The 20,337-nt window shown below is 28.9% G+C and overlaps 1 protein-coding gene across 4 annotated transcripts in view; it reads left to right on the top strand.

The window, feature by feature from the left end:
* Positions 1-620: 620 nt before the first annotated feature.
* The window catches only part of udt (protein undicht), a 36,547-nt gene continuing 16,830 nt past the window's right edge, over positions 621-20,337 (top strand). The window contains exons 1-12 of one of the 4 annotated variants that reach the window (XM_024362493.2): positions 621-775; positions 873-1,112; positions 2,240-2,400; positions 2,635-2,782; positions 4,028-4,237; positions 4,469-4,685; positions 6,927-7,081; positions 7,557-7,796; positions 7,935-8,041; positions 8,244-8,385; positions 11,816-11,915; positions 16,570-16,861. In XM_024362493.2, coding sequence (XP_024218261.1) covers positions 718-775; positions 873-1,112; positions 2,240-2,400; positions 2,635-2,782; positions 4,028-4,237; positions 4,469-4,685; positions 6,927-7,081; positions 7,557-7,796; positions 7,935-8,041; positions 8,244-8,385; positions 11,816-11,915; positions 16,570-16,615 — 1,824 coding nt within the window. In that variant the 5' untranslated portion in view covers positions 621-717 and the 3' untranslated portion in view covers positions 16,616-16,861. Of the gene's footprint in view, positions 776-872; positions 1,113-2,239; positions 2,401-2,634; positions 2,783-4,027; positions 4,238-4,468; positions 4,686-6,926; positions 7,082-7,556; positions 7,797-7,934; positions 8,042-8,243; positions 8,386-11,815; positions 13,642-13,708; positions 15,814-16,569; positions 16,862-20,337 lie in introns of those variants that run through there. The other 3 variants (XM_014422093.3, XM_067048682.1, XM_024362492.2) reach the window with 3 other exon arrangements.

The following is a 20,337-nucleotide window of genomic DNA, read 5'->3' as shown; positions in this document are numbered from 1 at the left end:
ATGGTCAAACACAAATTTGACTGCAGACAGACAGGAACGGAACCAAATTAACAAATTGAAAGAACACCTCGATGTCTAAAACGTGATAATTGTTGATTCTAAGGATAAAATTGTTTTAACTTCTAGCAAAGCTAAAACCTATCTTCAGTTGTGAGGAAATAAAATCAACTGGTAATTTTAGTCACTGAATTCAACGTTTTTTTCGCACAAAACAAATTCCATAGATCAATTAAGTATTGATGATCCCTAACCTTTATAAGTATTATATGACATAAAATGAATATGTTCTAGTATTTATTGTCTATATCATTTATAATATCTTAGTATATCTATTGCTGCAACTAAATTAATTTATTTTACCAACTTAGAACAGAGAGATCTGTTTTAGTTTAGTAGATTCAGGCTTTGCTACTTAGAGTATGGAGATAGGCAACAGTAGATACCTGAGATTGTGATAGGCCTACAACCGGTTCAAAATAAAATTTAACAAAAGGCCCACGACATTGGTGGGGATTATCTAAGTTTTACATAAATGAGAAAAATATCAACCACCTATCATAGTAAATTAGTTAATAACATCATATTGTTAATTGTTTACCCCTCTTGAAATTGTTCCCTTTAGGTTGGTTACTCTGGCTTGACAGTTGGGCTGGGCCCGAGCAATGTTTGGATACGCCTTATAGTTTAAATTTTTGTACTTTTTTAATAATTACCACAATGTATTTATCTTTTAAATTTCCCTTATTTATTATATATTTTTTATACATGAACTTAGGTAAATGATATTTTATTTTATTTAGCTAAATATTGTGTTATAGTTTGTTTTGACTACTTTCGTGGTTATAACCACCTGTTTGTTGTTGATTTTTTAGATACAATTAGTGGAGAATGTAGGATTCCTGCTATTTTGCGTGGTGCATGGTTTTCATGGGAAACTGGCAAAAATACCTTAACTGAAATGGATGAAACTACTATTTCAAGAAAAGGGACCTGTGTTGATATATTGAAGGAGTTCTCAACCAATTATACCATTGTGTTTTCAAATTCTGATAACTGCTATTATTGTGTTAAATTCATCGTCAGGACAGTGAATGTATTGGAGAAAATTGAAAGTGAGATTCTCAACGATTCTATATAATTTACTTCATGATTTTACTAATGCATACCATCTCTAGTTTTAAAACTAATTGTTTTTAAAAGTTTCTTCAACTAATTAATTTTACCTTTAAGTAGTATTTTCTCAAAAGCAATCTTTTGGTAAACTATGCCCTTTTATATATGTATATATAGTTGACTGTAAAAATTTATATATAGGAAGATGGTCAGGGTTGCGGTCAAAGGAGAAACAAAAATAGTTTACAACTATTTATTTTCCTGTATAGGAAGATGGTCAGGGTTGCGGTCAAAGGAGAAACAAAAATAGTTTACAACTATTTATTTTCCGACGTTTCGCCCGACTTTGTAGGGCTTCATCAGGGCTGTTCAAAGCAAACGGGTGTACAGCTGTTTTTATTTCAAGCTGAATGATAATGTTAGTGGGTTAGGGTAACGCTTCACAAGTGTCACTCCTTAATGGTGGTTGAATTGTTTAATTATATAAAATGAGAAAACTGTTGGTAATTGTTCCTGGTTTTAAGCTGAAACTTTGTATTCATGTGAATTTAGGCCCCTATATGAACTGAAAAAGATCTGTTTAGACTTTGTTTTTCTCTTGAGCGAACTAAAGTCAATAACTCCATTTACAGCAATCAAAATATTTGTGATTATGTTAGTACACAACTAGCTACCATGTTGGAGTGACATTAATGAACCTCTATCTGGGTTGGTATTGTTAACTGGTGGGAGGATCTAGTCCAGCAAGTGGGACCAGTGTCCTTTTTGCCAACCTCTAGTGGCTAACTTGAAGTTGCTGCCATATACTAACCAAGGTGGGAGTGTCAAGATTCATTTCTTGTGACCGCCGAGAAATAAATATTAACTGCCTCAGGTGAGAATTCAATCTAAAACTCTCCAAACCAGGAACTCTAGGATCTGCGCCTCAACCCTAACGGCTGTCTAGTCCCCTTACCAGAGTTAGTGTTATATCCTTTATTCATGTTAATGTAATCCTTGTATTTTTTTTGTTCCAATTTAGTATTTGCTAGTGGCTTATCAAATCTTTTATCAAAATATATATAATTTTTAAGAGACTCAGATCAAAGATTTAAAGTTAAGTTTAATTTAAAGTTATCTTCTGCAGGTGGTTGTGTTACAATTGGACCAAATGATGTGCCTACTGTACCTCGTATTTGTAGCAGAAATTTAGATCCTGATCAACAGCTTATCACTCTGTTTTCTGAAAATTACGTTCCAGTGAATTGTAGATCTAGTCTTGAAGGTGTTTGGAAGTTCAGTTATCAGGTATCTTCATTTTAACATTTGTTTACAATGGTAGTATGACAGAAATAAAATCGGATCATGAATTAAGTTCATATATTTGTTCATGATACCATTATTGTTAAGCATTCATTGAGTGATTGCTGTCTCATCTATCATGGTGTACTGATTTTTAGCTACCCATAATATAAAATATTTGTTTTTTAAAATATATTGTGCTTTTCTATAAGCATAGTTTAACTTATTTTATGCTTATAGAACCGTTTCCGCTTTACTGGAGTTTGTGAACATCCTGATGCATACATTAAGTCATGTCAGCAACCTGGAAACCAGTTCTTGATAACTAATCAGAAATTCAACATAACGTATAAAAGATGTACTGGAATGGCTGGAACATTTGATGGAGGTAATCCTAAAAATTAAGGAGTAATTGTTTTGTTTTACATTTGTGAATTTTAAAGGTGCTCAGTAAAGTTTCTGTATTGTTAACTCATTAAATGCTATGAAACCACTACCCAAAAATTTCAAGCATCAAGACTAATATGTTTTTTTTGTTTGTATGACTTTTGTATAAATTGTAATAACGTGTTGGGTCATAAATGTATGATTTCTGGTTTGAGTGACTTTGGTTTTCAGCTGTCCCTGGCCCTAGGGAAGTTGTGACGGCAGCCAGAGAATACTTTGCACGTTTCTTAATGTATTTAATTTTTTATTATTGTATTTATCTATGAATTAGATTTATTTGTATTGTATTACTATATTTTACAATCATATAGGAAAAATAGTCACAGATATTGGAAAAGTTATTCTTAGTTTTAACACATTTGGATAGCGAAAGACTATGTCACAGACGGAGGATTTCAATTATTAACCTAACAACTGTAAATGAGCCTGTACTCCATCAAAGTATCAATAACTGCGTAATAACAAGATTAAAATAAAATACAACTGAGGGACAGTATATGAATTTTTAGAAATTGTTAATTTTGTTTACTTGTAGTTAATGAATATCTAGATTTATCCTAATTTATTAGTTATAAATATAAGCAAAATAACCCTACTTTGAGATGAACTTAATCCTTGTGTATTTCAGAACATCAATTCCTTTTTTTTAGGATGGTTATACTTTCTCTTATTATATGTTTTTTTCTTTTTTAAAAAAAAGTTCTACTCAGTCGCCCAACAAGTATTAAAATATTTTTTCAAATCTATTCTGAAAAAAAGTTAATAAAATAACTGTATAAATGATTTAGTTATTAATAAATTATACTATTGTATACAGCAGTATATTACTGGACTTTACTAATACTACTGTATAAGTTATTAATTATTGTTATTAGGTTAGTAGATAAATCCTATTAAAGTTATTTACTGCAGAACTTACAGGTAAACATCCATGGTTTCACCTGAGGTGTAAGTGGGAGGAGTATATTAAGGCTGAACTTGTAAGGTTGGGTCTGATAAAAGAATTTATTTAGGTAGGCAATTTGTGGTGTTGATATCTAATCTTTGGGTTTGCTAAGCCTTTTATTACTATGTTCTCATTGATATTATAGCGTTTCTTATCAGTAATCTATGAAGCTTTTATGTATTATTTTTGTTATATTTATAATGTTAGTAAATAAAATTTCAAAGTTTATTTTTGTTCTAGTTGTTGAATATTCATGCCTTGGGGACTGGTTTGTTGGCAAAAATCATTTCTTCGCTGTGGCTAATACAAAGGAATCTCGTAAAGATGAAAAATATCGCTGTTTTCTAAAGAATAGAGATGATGATCTTTACTTAGGAGTTTCAATTACAGCAGAATGTAATACATTGAAAACTGTTGAGCGTAGCCCTGAGAGGCTTAAAGTAACTCCAGGTTGGTAGAAAGTGTTCAGAAATTATTTCTTCATACATTTTCCAATCAATACTTCTTATGCATAGATTTATATATGGAAACAAATATAAAAAATGCTAGTAATTTTTAGTATTATTAATTTGATTCCATAAATGGACGATTATCTCTAATTAAAATCATAAAATTTATTTTGCTTTCCCCCCCCCCCCATCTTAAATATTTAGTGAAATGAAATATTTTCTCTGACTTTAGTTAAGGCCGAAGTAGTGGAACCTGGGTGTAGGCTACCACAAAATTTTTCTGGAGAATGGATTAATACTGCTAACATTGATGCCGATGTTTCTATTAATGAAACACACATTATTGAAACATGGTATCCTGATGAAGGAAGGTACAGAAAAACAATATACATCTGTCATCAACAGAGGGATACTAGATTTATGATGGCTCGACTAACTGTTGATGGGTGGTACGTAACTGGTTATTTAAAAATATTTTTTTGAGAGCTCTTACATTTTTCTTATATAACAATAATTCTCATATTTTTATAATGTTTTATTTTATTATTATAAAACAACTTACTAAAATATTATAAAATTAATTATATTCTTAAATTTATCAATAAAATTATGAAAGTTAAAAGCAGGATTTTATAGTATCAAGAGTAAGCACTCTTGCATCATTAGCACAGTTACATAAATTGGAACTTTTCCGAAACTTAAAGATTCACACTAGTCTTACATGAACAATTAATCGGAAAAACACACATAAACATAATTAGACCGAAATAAAAATAATTTTTTTTTAATTAGCTGAAGAGCTAACTAAACAATCTTGGAGGCTCTGCTGGTGGTTTTCTCATGTAATAGACCGGTACTGGAGATTAGAATATAAATATTTGTTAACTCATTTAACTTTTTCTTATCCATTGTTGCCGCTACAGCTCAATTACTTTTTATTATTGTATGATAGTGAATAATAGTATTTTATTCAAAATATACTAAATAAGTAATTATCAAATGAAGCCAAGTCTGTTATGTAAGACACTTAGGAAAGTATTTCTCAAGGAAATGACTCAAAAGTTTCCTTGACTGGTTTAGCTGTGTTTTATGGTTCATTATCATTGAGGGAGATCAATTTGTGTTGCCTATTTTGATATTTTGATTGTTTTTTGCATTCCATTCCTTATGTCAAAATTATCACTTTTGAATTTTTTAAATGACTCAAAGCATTGAAGCATTGACTGCTTTACTAATCTCACCAATAGCTTCTACAAGAATTCTGTTTTTTTTTTTCTGATCCCTCTAAAACAGAGAAAACATGAAAATAGTAGGTTGCATGACGTGTGGGGTTACATAATTCGTATTGGTTATTACCTTTTTCTACCATTGGTACTTAAAGGCTTACATTGAGATACTTATCTGGTGTTCTAGTATGTCCGTTCCATATGGATTCGATTTTAAAAATTTGGAGGTGAGGGGCCTCCTCGTGATGACTAAAATTCAGTGTGAATCTCTATTAGTTTTCGTCATTTACTCACAGAAAATCAATGTTGTAGTTTTGTGTAAAAATGCATTGCCATATTTTCCTATGAAAAATCAAATCCTAGTTTCTAAGGACGAAATTTGACATGATTAATTCTATTAAAACCTATGCAATTGTATTGTTAGTTCAAAATCTTTATCAGATGTTAGATCAAGAAAATGATGCAGTTTGATGGTAACTTTATTGGCAGCTAGTGCCATCTATGGATGAATTCCAGTTTCATATTTACAGACCTGGTATAAATATATAAAATTATAATTTTTTATTTTTTGAAGAGGAGAAAGTGGATTTCATCAGTTTATTGATAGTTCATAAGGTTTTGGAAATTACTGATTTTGAATTTATCACAGAAATTTCATTGGAGCTTGATTATTTCAATAGTTTTCACTATTCTTTTTTATCATCAAATTAGCTACTTTATAAATCTTACAAACGAAGATCGCTAAACCGATGAAATTACATTTCCACTGAAATGAAATGTAATTCCGATGAAATTACATTTCCCACTTTCATCCATCTTTCTAAAATAGTAAGCAGAACATTCATGTCACCCTACCAGTGGTAATTAATTTAATTTAGTGTTGGAGTTTTTGGTGAACTATATGGGTTTCTAGGCCAGTGGTTTCCAAACTTGTTTGCCATTTCATCTTTTTTGGTCTTCCTTGTAGGAGTAAAAAATTTTGCAGGACCCTTGTCGAGATAAAACAAAAAATAAAAATGTTTGCACAATTATTCTTAGAGCTATTGAATTTATAGGAAAAGAAGATAAAACAGTGTCAAGTAAATGCTGTAATACTCTGTATATTTGCTATTTTAATTTTAATATTTTTTATTTTTTTTTATTTGTAACATTTTGAGAAAGTGACAATTACTTGTGGCACCCCTAGCATAGGCTTGGACATTATGGCCACTTTGGAAACCGCTGCTCTAGGAGTTAAAACAATTACAAATAACTTTAAGTATTAACTTACTTGAGTAACAATATTACTTGAACTTATTTCAAGTTTTCAATTCAGTATTAGATCTTAAGAATGTAGTTGTACTTGAGTAAGGTAAAAATTAACTATATCAGTTTGTATTGGTATTTATTATTAAGAAATTTATGTATATCATTTCAATATTATATGATCATGTAATTTATGGATTTATTCTGTATTTGTTATAGCCAGAAAGATTACATATGTTTTGATTTTGTACCTCGTCATCACAATATTATACGATTCAGAAAAGGAATAGCAGTCATTAAAGATGACTTTTCTACAGTTTGTTCATGGGTTCAGTTTAAAAATAAAGAAGCTTGGAAGTATGATTTGTTTCTTGGTAGGTTATGAATCTCATTATTTTTTTAAGAGTAATCAATTCTTCACTGTTTAGAAGATTCAAATTATTAATATTAATGCACTATAATCTCAATAAATAGAAAATTTCATAAGAATAAACAAGATCAAACAAATTGTCGATTAACTGGAAATAAATATTTATGAGATATTTAGTAGCTTCAGGAAAAAATCTTCACGATCAATCAAGGCAACTGCAATTCATTTTTCTTCAAATAATCCTAATTTTTCCTACATTTTCCTGCAATTTTTGTAGAATAAATGGGTTTGAATTCTTAATATTTGTATTGGATAACATTGCTTTTATAATGTTATTTGATAAAATAAAATAATACTTGCATGCTTTAATTTTAACATTAATGTGTAATCCGTTAACAGTTCAAACATATTTTTAGACCAGTTTTAGTGACAGTTACATTTTTAACTTTCGAATTTATAATGATTATTTTGTATATCAGCTGCTGTGCCAGTTCCTGTTCGATGCCCAGTTGCTGGAAAGTTCAATTTCACTCAAAGAGGTGATATACCTTTTGAAACAAGGATATTAGGAGGTGTGACTCTCTCTCCGCGCCCGTTTATCTACTGCAAACAGAATATATCAGATTTTTCTGTCTGCGACACTGAACAAAAAGAAATATTTATAGACGAAAATTACTGTCTTTCAGTTGATCATCTCGGGCGACCATTAGATATTTACAGTATGTAATTTTTCTCTTTTTTTAAATTAAAAGCCTTTATATAATGTATGAAAATAAGAAGTAAAATAATTTCTTAATTAATTTTTGCACAAATTGATTATATGTAATAAAATTTGTTAATTGGTCTGTAATGTACAGGTGATCCTGATTACAAAATGAAATGTATTGGTTTCTGGAAAGAAAATCTGAAATCTTACCTCATTACATATGATGAACTTGATCCTTTTTCAAAATACCGCTGTTGGGTAAGTTACATTGGTGAATAAAAGGGAAAGTCTTCATGGAGTTTGAAAGTTATTTGCTAAATTATTAAAATATTGTTACCCTTTTGGTCAAAAATAAAAGGAAAAAATTAAGAGCATACATCTAGAATAAATATTTTTGTTAGCAATTATATTATTCTATTTTTTTCCTGTAACAAATTGCAGATGTAATTATAATTTTTAGGTTTATCAAAGGGCCGACTTGAATAGAGTGTTGATGTCACAAGCTGTTGGGCCCATATGTGATTTGAAACAGGATGTTACCTCATGGAACTATACTGAAGGTGCTGCTGTGGCTGTTGATATGACAGAATATGAAAGAGAAAGTAAGGCTTTTGTTTTTATTGCTTGAAATTATTGTATTTATTAATTAAATTGAAATAACATAAGAAAAATGTAAAAGGTAGCATAAATGTTAGAGCTCCATAGTGACAAAAATAGGAATATTCTAGCTTATCCAGCAGATATATTGGGTACATTTAGAAATACTTTGATAGTGCTTTGAATACGGGAATTAATCCTCAATCTCCTCTTACTAAATACCTGAGTACTGAACCATTGAAAGAAGAACCTATTTAGGAGGAAGTAAAATAAAGCCATCGGAAAATTTAAGTCTTATAAAGTCATTGGAAAATTCAAATCTTATAAAGCCATCGGAAAATTTAAATCTTACAAAGCCAACGGAAAATTTAAATCTTAAAAAGCAACAGGTACTGACTATATTCCTAGGGAATTATTAATGGAATGCAGTGAAGTAGGAGTTTCTAAAATACAGCTAGTTAGAAGAGATCTTGAAAATTGAGAAAATGGCCAAGAGATGGAGGGAATTTCTATTTATTCCAATTTACAAAAAGAAGGCAGAGGATGGGTTATAATAACTATCAAGGAATTTCACTTCTTTCTGTATGCTATAAAATATTTACTTTAATCATAACTAGGACAAATCACTGGATATGAAATTATTGGAGATTACTAATGTGGAATACAACAGGACAGTTTATCAGCTTTACATAGAGTTCAAAAATTCTTACGATTCTGTTGATCACCAGAAGCTTTATAAAATTTTGATTGAACTAGGAATACCAAAGAATTCGGTAAATCTAGTACAGATGTGCATGACCGACACATTTAATAAAGTTTGAATCCATAATCATTATTCCAAGAAGTTTGAGGTTTAATCGGGTTTAAAGTAGGTGATCCTCTATTACTTCTCTTATTTAATTTATCAATAAAATAGATTATTAGAAACGTTATTTATACCGAAAAGGATTTAACTGTAGCTGGAAAAATGCTTGGGTATTCCGATGGTTTGGTATTATTTGGTGAGGACGAGGAAACTAAATCCAACTACATTGATAAAATCTAATTGAGAACTAGGTCTAAAAATAAATACAGATAAAACAATGTGTATGGTAGCAATGGAAACAGCAATATCAGTGATAGGAATGTATCAGAAAATAAATTAGAATAGATAGAGAGGTATTTAGGTTTTATGAGAACAAGAAAAAACAAAATTGAAAAGGAAATGTAAGCGAGGTTAAAGGTGGGAAAAGCTTGTTAGTTTTCAATTTTGAAAATGACTTAGCCTCATGTTTTATGTCCAGAAACTTAAAAGTTAGAATTTACAGAACTATTGTTCTTAAAATAGATATGTGAAAGAGCAGTGGCTTAAGGCTTTTGTGTAAAATATTCTGACTGGAAAAAGATGACTTAATGGGTGAATTTAGAATGCTTCACAACTGAACTGAGGGGACTGTACCCAGTAAACATAATTTAGGTTATAGCATTGTGTTAAATAAGATGGGCCTGTGTATGATAGGGCTTATTAAAGGATCCATAAAATTTTAAGACCTACTGAAGAGTAGGTGGCAGAATTGCATCAAGATTGCTCTGGTAGATTTAGTTTTAGACAGGCGTCACTGGACAAATGTAAGTAAAGAGTGTTTGATGGTATTGGCATCAAACGTTCAGATTCGCTAAGCCTTTATGGTATTATTAATTGAGTCTATGGTATGTATAGCTATACATTCATTTTAAAGGAAAGTCCTTCAGATCCAGGAGCGACCAAGGAGGATGGCATAAAACTATTCAAGTTGTATGATTAGATCATTTATTTTTTTAAACTAATATCTATCCTTAGATATAATTTATATATACAGTGAAGTTTCACTTATACGAAACTCACTTGTACGTAACATTCAGTTATGCGAAGAATTTCTCAATCCCCTACAAAAACCCCTTAATTATGTGTATGTAATTATCCATTTATACAAAACTTAGTAATACGAAACATTCAGTTTTTACGAAGGAAAGTTTGGACGCGCTTTATGTACATATTAGTAAATTTTATTCAGTTCTACGAATTTTTTTTTTCTTCCGTGGCTTGCCAAAGGACGAAAAATTCCGTGAAAAACGAAACAGTAAACAACTTTTTTCTGCAAATACTATCCGGTCCCAATGACTCTTTACGTTTACCTTCTACTCCTTACTTTCGATTCAAAATAAAAATTGTCAGTCTCTCGTTAACGCCTGAAGTAAATGTGTATGAAAAACCGAAAAACCTAAAAAAAATTTTACCATCATGAGCAAAAAAAATCTCTTTCTATGCTGTTCAGCTTACTACTATCGAAAAGTGCTCCCGTAAAGCAGGATCGCCCAAGAAGATTTGGGACAGGAAGAAACCACCGAAGAAGTAGAAGTTTTCAAAAACCCTCCGGAGTGGTCAAATGTTCTTCCGACATTACATTCGAAAATTTCGTAGAGTTCAACAATTTGGCGCTCATAGCGACGAAGCCATAATCGTAGAAATTGCCCCAACCCCTACTGAAGGAAGCTCGGACGATTCCGATTCTGATGACGAAGATCATTTGCCTCTTCCATTTTTGCAGAAGCATTTGAAGTTGTAAAACGTTTTATATATGCGAAAGAAATTAGCGAGAAGGAATCTAACACCTTAATAGAATGCGAAAGAATAATGTAATCAACCAAAAGTAACATGAAACAAACAAACATAACACAATTTTTTTTGTCAAAAATTAAAAAATTTGGATTAAAGATAAATTAAATTTTTATACAATAAATAATTGTTTTCTTTCAACTGCATAGAACATACATTTATGTACCTACTAAGTACAAGAAAAAAATTCTCAAAAATATACATCCATAATACATATGTATTGCGTATTAACTTACACGAAATATTCACTTATACGAAGAATTTTTGGTACCCCCTCATATTCGTATAACTGAGACTTCACTGTATATATGTATATATATATAAAGAGAGATATCCTTGAACTCATAGAAACACCTGTGTTTTATTAGAAACATTTCTCAAAAAAACTTTTTCCCCTGTTCACAACTCTTTACAATATCTTCATGAGGCAGGTATCATATCGACAGAATTGCACTGTTCCCTCCCGACATGCCTGAGATATGCTTCTCTGAGCAGTTCAACTTGGACGAAATGCTCTCTTTACTGCTCAGGAGATTGGGAAAGGTACTTTGAAAGAATCTGTAAAATTTGAAAGGATTTTTTCTATTTTGTGCTTTTTGGGAGAATATAGTTATTTTTGTAAAATAAAAAAATCTTTAATGAAAACATTATTTTAAATGAAGTATTAAACTTTCCGTATGTCGTACAACTTCTTAAATTTTTACTTTCTAGTCTTTAGTAAAAGGATGGGTAGTACAAAACTTTTTGTGGTGTGTGTATAATTCTTATTGATTCGTTATACGCTGTATTTTATGTTATAGGAGATCAGTGTCCAATGTACTTCGATGATGGAACCAACCCCTGGCTTCACTCGGAAAATTATATTAAAATATTTCACTTTGGTACCTCATCGGGAAAAAGGTTAGAAAAAGAGTCAGTTGTCTTAACATTTTTACTAATATTTTTTTGTTTAATCATTGATCGTAATTATATTTTTTAAAAAATAATAGTATAGTTCATGAAATGTTTTACTCAATAATATTTGTCTTCATGCCAAAGTAATTTTTAACATACTCTGTTATGATGTAATTCATCAGATTCAGTTGCAATTCATTTTTAAGTTAAAAATATTTTTTAAGCTTACCTATCTGTGACCAAGGAAAACAAAAATGTTAGTTTCATGTATGTAATTATATTATGGAGGTATAGACTGTTTATGTTGTTTTGATAATCTACTGATGATAAGTCATGTTAGATCTTATTAATACATAGAAATCGTAGAAAGAAAAAAAATTGAACTTTTTTCATTTTTGGTTGTTAAGTAATTTAAAAGTATATTCTAGTTTTTTTAAAATAATTATTCTAATCTTATATTTTCTTCTTTGGGTTATAAATAACATATTTTTGAAAAAAATATTGAGAAAAGAGTACCATCTTTAAGAAACATCATCGAGCTTTGATGAAATATATTTTGGTATTATATTATATTCGAATAAAAATTAAATGTTTCATGAACTTGAATATAAGGTTTTTGAAATGAGTAAGGAAATTACCTACTAGAATCTCATAGTGCTTTTCAAAATTTTATTTATAATAATTCTTGAAAGTTATCTGAAGTTAAGTAAGATTGTGATGATTATTTTGTTTTGGAAAAAAAAAAATATATTGTTAGCACTTGATCTTTTATTTTATTCTTGATAGGGTTCAATTTAATTTAATGCAATATATTTGATGTTTTTATGAAATTATTTTTACCGTAGATGATTTGTAGCTTTTTTGTTTTTATCTTATACATCTATAATATCATTGGTGTAATGAATTAGGTTTTATTTTTATTGTACCATTTTAAAAAATGGTAAATCGATTACGTATATTAAGAAAATATTTTAGAAGAGGTATATTATCTTATATATTTTCAGCTGAATTTCAGGCATGAAAATATCTTTCTGCAATAAGTATTTCATGTACGTATATGCATTATTGTAAAATAAATTTGCAAATTTTGACATAAAACGTAGTTTAGGCAATGGTAAAAATGAAACTTTAGTTTATTTGTCCTTTTTCGGCCAAAAATTTTTTTAAATTTGCACGATAATTTTTTATAACATTATTATATTTATATCAGATTATTTTTTATAATATTACCATATTTATATCAGATTATATTTTATGACCTTACCACATTTATGTCCTGGGATGAGCTCCGTCCATGATCAAGATATTTCTTGATGTATATTAAAGAATTTTCATTCAAGCTTTAAGGTGTAACATTAGTCCGTCCAGACAATAGTTCACGCATTGTATATTTCACTGATTGTATATTTTCATAACCTCTAATTTTGTATATAACTTTGTTAGTTATAAATAATTCATTTATATAAGCATTTATTTGTTTTAATTTTTAAACTCTTAACAATATTTTTATTAATTACAAGATCTGATATTTTAAACTTGTTATAAATTGATTGATTTATCTGAAATTTATTGTTAAAAAAAAAGCTTAGTAAACATTATTTTTACTAATTATATTGTTTAATTTATATTTTTTTATGAATCTCATTTTACTTAACAGTAATGTACATGCACATTGAATATCTGTTCTCTAGTGTCTTTAATGTGATTCAAATGTTAAATTAGATCTGTTTATTTTATGAAAAAAAAATTCTGACTAAAATTAGTTTTTAATCATCTAATCTGATATATTTATTTTTCAGATAATTTTTTATAAATCAGAACTCAGTACTGTATTTTAAGTTGTATTGTTTAATTTTTTACTGTTCAATGTATAAAATTAGATTACTAAAGATTTGTATACATTGGCTGCCATTTTCATATATTTTATCTCTCTAATATGTACAAATTATGTTAATATTTTTTATATGTATAAATGTTTTTTCATTATACAAATCTCTTACCCTTCTATAGTAAACCATATGGAAGAGTCATGTATTTAATAGGATTCACAATTTATGCATTAGACAATTAAATGCATACTATGATTTTTTATTTATGTTGAATTAGTTATTTTATAAACAAAATATATATTTGTTTTTTCAAAGAAATTATATAAAAAATAAATAATAATAATAACAACAATGAAGTATTCTATATAATGAGAAAATGAAAAACATCATCATTCCTCTTCTACTTCTCATGCAGTATGATGAGAGCCTGGACTAATCTTCATGATCCTCGACCAGTTTTGTTCACCTGTTTTAATCCTGAACTCTCTTTGTAAAGCATTTATATTGTTGTCTACACATATTTATAGTATTGGAAACAATATTAAATAATGAAAATTCAGAACATAAAATATTAAAGGAAAAGAAAAGTAAATAATTTAACACAAAATGTCTATTTAAATACTAAAACGCTCAGATCTTTGAGTTTTCTAGTAATGGCTGATCACTCTCCCTATTAATATCTTCTTATACGGGTAAATATGTTATTTTTAGGAAGAAACCACTACCATGTCTTTACCATACTTGTTTGTCATATAATAATCCAAAATGTTTCTGTTTGATTTAAAATAATATTCAAATTATCCGTGTTATATTAAAAATTGTGTCGAATTGTTGTTTGTTCTTTTGGTTGTCTTGATTTTTTTTATTAATTTATATGCAATGGGAAAAGTTATTTTGTACTACAATGCCAATTTTTCTTCCTGCCAAGTATTTTTTTAACACATAGGACTTTGGTGTAACAAATCTTTAAGGGATAACAAAACTAGAAATGTTATGGTAATTACTACATGTTATCACTCACTGTACTTTAATTACATACTGAAATGACATATAATAGCAATAGCATTGACATAAATTTATGTAATTTGTTCTATTGCCTCAATTGTTAACTCAAATAGTATACGTTTGTCAGTTATCAATATTAGAAGGCATATGCAACACACTTCTATTATAAACAAAACTTAACGTGTTATGTCAAAAATTAGACAAAACTGATTCAACATGTCTGGATAAGAGCAGGAAGGGGTTGTAGAAGGGCTCAAAGAGATTTGTGTTCAGTTGTGTCAATTCATTTTACTCAGGGTAATGGGTAGACTTTGTAGACCAATGTTTCCTAAACTGTGTGCCACAACAAACTGATGTGATCTAGGGGTGTTGCAATGCCGCTTTCTCTAAATATTATAAACTAATTTAAACAAAAATAGAAAATACACAGAGTATTGCAGTGCTTAAATTTCATTGTTTTTTTTCTTCTTTTCCTACATATTTCAATGCTCTATGTATAATTTTTTTTAGCTCAGTGATGCTGTGACAAAAAAAAAGTTTCGGTTGTAGATCGTTGTATTTGTAATTTTCACTCTATAGAGTATTACTTTTGGAATCTATTCTAAAAATTGATCTTCCATTACTGAAGCTATTCTAATTATTTTTTATGTTTTTACTTCTGAGTGAATGTGAAACATGCTATTTTCCTGTGTTTTGTTTTTTTTTGTTTTACGGCTTCTGTATTTTCATTTATTTGTTTTTTAAATATATAATTTTTAGTTGTAGTCTTGACTTTGAATTGCTTACAATTTTAAATTTAAAGAACCTGAACCATTTCAATTTATGATTTTCTTCTTTTTTCTCCAACTTAAGTTTTAAATTGCACTGTGTATTTTAATGTTATTGTGTATTATCAATTCTGTTTCTTTATAATTATAATTCACCAATTACCTCTGTTATTGAGTAGGCAGTGTAAATGAATATTGTTGCTCCTATTTGTGGATGTTTTATGCTATTCAGCTGAATATCATTAAATATCAAAATAAATGGCTTTTTCATAGGGTTACTGTGAGAAAGAGAAAAAAAGTAAATTATCTGATTTTTATTATAATTATACCATATTCTAAATATTTAATTATAAATTTGATCCTCTAATTCTGTAGTAAATGTGCATCATGTATGTCGTTCATCATCGCTTTTAACTGATGACAGTATCAATGTTGATGAATTGCATCATTTTAGCATAAGCCATTGGGAGTAGTAAGTGTTTGGTGAAGTGGTCTAATGTTAATGTTTTATGCTTTAATCAAAGTTGTCTGATTTTGGAAATAAAAGATTGATTGAAAGTCAAGAATAAATGAAAATGAAAATAAACTTGAACAAACAATGATAAGAATAAAAAAATTATGTAACAACGGTAAGAATAAAAATTACATAAAATATACAGTTAAAAAAGTACGGGAGGCGTATATAAAAAAAAAAAATTGCTTTATATATGTCTTCTGTACTTTTTAACTATATATTTTATGTAATTTTTTTTTTTTATTCTTACCATTGTTACGTAATTTTTTATTCTTATCATAGTTTATTTTCTTTTTTATTTGTTTTTATCATAGTTTATTTTCTTTTTTATTTGTTTTTATCATTGTTTATTTTATATTAATACTATTTTATGTCTTCATTCCTTTTATTTATGTATAATTTTTTACATAATATTTATCATACCTTATTGTATCTTATTGTTGTAATGTTCTTAGTTGTTTTTTGGAAGTCAAGAATGTATTATATTATTCATACTCATCCACCATTTCTTGGGGAAGGTGATTTTATGTCAATTTTTTTCCCAGGCAGCAGGTGTTCCACCTCTCTTGGATGCTTAATTGCAGGAATTAAAGAATGACAAGTCCTAAAACCTTTATACAGAACATTCCCTTCAGACATTAATTTGTGACAGTGAAGTACTACAAAACTCTTGTGTGATCACATGACACATACAAGTTCAAGAGCAGACCTGATCTTGGTATATGATTGGGTAATACTTGAGTAAAAGGTGAATGACGGCTGCTTTGTTTTTTAAGATGAGGTACACAATTTACATCTTACTCTTAGAGACACCCGAAAATAAAGCTGTTAATTGATTTTTTTTTTTTTAATTTTGCTCATTTTCATTCAATGTTGAATATATTAGAGGCTACTCACCAGATAAAAAAGGTATTATTAACTTTTTTTTTTTTAGTAGAATAAATTTGCTAAAAATTGAGCTTACATTATATAATTCCCAAGATAAAGTTTTTCAAATATCAACATTTTGTGACTATGTATATTTTGGTAAATATCATGGAAACTACTATTCCTAAGATTATCATTATAAACTCCTTTTTTGGTGAATTGAACTACATAGCTTCTTTTTAAAAGATCAAATTTTTTTTAAATAACAAGAAATCCACATTTTGTGATTAAATTATTTTACAGATAATTACATTAATGTGCGAAATACCTATTAACTTCAGCATAAAGTTGCCTTCCAGAGGCATGGCCTAATCCCCTCCTTTTAGCATCATTTTTGTTCAGAAGAAGAGTAAGTTTCTGATCTTGCGATAGAAACAGTTATCATGTAGATATTGAACTATTTGCAAAACCCCAATATCAGAAGGTATATTTTATTGAAGAAAAAAATTGTAACATTTTCGAAATTTTTTATTATTTGTTCAATGCCTCTACAAATACTTGATGTAAGAAAACAGTATTAAACCATTTTTTAAATTAAGGTGAATTTGCCAATATTTTTAAAGATTCAACTGTTTAATCTTCTCTCAGGGGACTTGGAGAGGATTACAATGTTAGGGTCAAGAGAACTAAACAGTTTTAAATTTTGCATTAGGGCGTATGTCAGTGTGTTGTGTGTTTTGCTGATTTATTTGTTTAAGTTTAAACATTTCGCCCTAGGAAATTGATTTACACGAGTCTGGAACGGAAAAACTGCAGTGTTGATACGAACAAAAAGAAATTAAGGACTCTTCATACGATCAAGTCACAGATGGAAATAATCAAACGTTCTGATAAGGTGAATCGTTTCCTTCAATCGAACATGTGTACAGTGTAAACAGATTTACGATATGTTGAAGAACAAGAATAAAATTAAGAAATCGACCTAGGGAGATAAAGATAATGCGAAAGACTTTATTTACTTACTATCCAAAATTATTGAAGATAAAAAATGATCTCCTAGTCAAATATTCAATGTAGATTGAGAAAGGTTAGTTTTGGAAAAAAAAAAAATGCCTAATCGTACATTTTTATCGAAGGGAGATTTAATTGCTCCTGGACACAAGCCTTACAAAAACTGATTGACATTACTTCTTGCTGTCGATGTTATAAAATTAATATTAAGGTGATATTTAAAATTGAAACCATTGTTAGTTTACCAAGCAGAAAATCTCAATTATTGAAAGGGAAAAATAAATAATTGCTTCCGATCATTTGGAAATCAAATAAAAATATGCATCTTGACAAATTTTTAGACTATCTTAGAAGAATGTGGTCCCTATGAAGAACGTATAACTCAAGTACATTGGGCAATTGAGAAAGACACAGCATGTTATAGAAATCTTTATCAAGAAAAGAAATAAAATGGCTGGTACTCAACTAACTCTTGATAACTTTATAAAGGAAACACCCGAAAGCACTTAACACACCTCTTTGTCCTCATTGTGTATACATATTTGTAGGTAAATACTTTTAAACGCAGTTTTTGGTGTATATTTTTTTTTTTTTTTACATCCTTCTACTTTTGAACATTAACATTCACACACACTTAAGAACCGTATCACGTGTGAAAGTCTAGGTTCTACTGTGCTGGCAAACATCATGACGACTATCCTTAGAAAAATAATACTAATTACTCAATGGTGCATTTAACGAGCTTCAGATTGATCTCTAATGGAATTTTTTAATCGATTTCAATATTTCCCGAGCCATGGTTTTTCGAAAACCAATATTTTTTCCAATCAAGTGAATATTAAAGAGTTGTCACATTGTTTCGTGAAATATAATTTATTTTAGTTACTGTCATTTCTAAAGCGCAGATTATGAATATTTTTACACGATTTTGACATTTTGAAACATATGAAAATGAGTCATATTAAGAAAAGTTATGTGTCTCAAGAACTATTATACGTACATTTGTTTATTAGGATTCAATTTGAAGTTTGTTGGATTCTCCATAAAGTAGTTTATAACAAACATTTCCATAAGAAGTTTAAATGATAATTGCCAAAATAAATTCACAAAATGTTGATGTTTTGTTGTTTGAAGAGTTTTTTTTAGGGTTCAATTTGAAAATCCTTAAATGAACCATAAAGTAATTTATGATGGTTATTTTTCTAAGGAAAGTAATTTACATGATATTTGGCAAAATAATTTTACGACGTTATTTTTATCTTTTTAAATATTGGTTTTGGAATACTTGTATCTCGGAAATTTTTGGATAAAAATTATTATGGATCAAATTAAAGATCGCTAAATGTACTATTAACTAGTTTATAGTGATATTTCACCTATTTGTTATAGTTAAGAAGTTAAGGGCAATAAACCTAAAAATATACGACAGCCTTGTTAAAAAATCGATATTACGGTCTTTCTCTACGATTGCTATATTTTCTACCACTAAAATAAAATTTCATTGATTTTTTTTTTCTGTTGTGTTTTGTTTCTTACCTTTTTAGGGATATATTTTTATAAAAAGGCCGCCGTCATTGAAATTACTAGTTTATAGGGTACATTAATTTTTTTAATTCTGGTTCCAGGGTTGTGAGGAAATAACGGAAAATCCGTAGTATCTTAATATCTCAAAAATCATCAAACAGTGATAAAATATCATAAATTTTTGAAAAGCCAACTGACTTCATAACTAGAACAGTAAATTTTTCTGTACAACTGAAATTTACTTATTAGTTAATTAGTCGCCTAGTTAAACGACTAAATAGCAATAAGTGATGTTAAATTGTATATTGTTCTGTCGCTCGGCGAAAAAACTTCTTGGGAGTTTTAGTACGTTAAAAATAAAGTGTTAAAAATATTTTAAATTTTAAATATATGTTTAATTATCAACTTTAAAAAAATTAATTATTAAATTCTTGTCTACTAATAATTTTTAAACCAATTTTTCATAAGACTTAATACAGTTTAAAAAGATTCAAAAACCATATATTTTTTCGAAGATTTGAATGTAGTATAACATTTAATATAGCATCATTAAAGCATACATGTGGTTCCCGATCGTTGTGGACCTTTGACTATATTAGCAGTAGGTGATCCTGGCCTGAGCGGCTTGATGAAGCTAGTAGCGCGACAACTGCTACATCACTCATTAGTATTATGGAAGCTAGTGGTCATGTCGCCCAGGAGGTCGGGCCGTTCTCATGCAATAATGGACCTGTAAGCCCTCTCTCTTTAGCAAACAAAGAACCAGCCTCTCATAGTCAACTTGATTGAGCAACTGCAAGTTTAATGTATGGGCGCCAATATTCTGTTATAATGATAAAAATACATTTAGCTTAGAAAAATAATAATAAATTTAAATATCAAGTTCTTTCTTAAATACATGAGCTGTAATG

The sequence above is a fragment of the Halyomorpha halys genome, unplaced genomic scaffold (genome assembly GCF_000696795.3).
Source record: "Halyomorpha halys isolate HHAL.00 unplaced genomic scaffold, Hhal_1.1 Scaffold355.1, whole genome shotgun sequence".
NCBI classification, from domain to species: Eukaryota; Metazoa; Arthropoda; class Insecta; order Hemiptera; family Pentatomidae; genus Halyomorpha; species Halyomorpha halys.
This window is presented reverse-complemented; position numbering and strand designations above follow the sequence as displayed.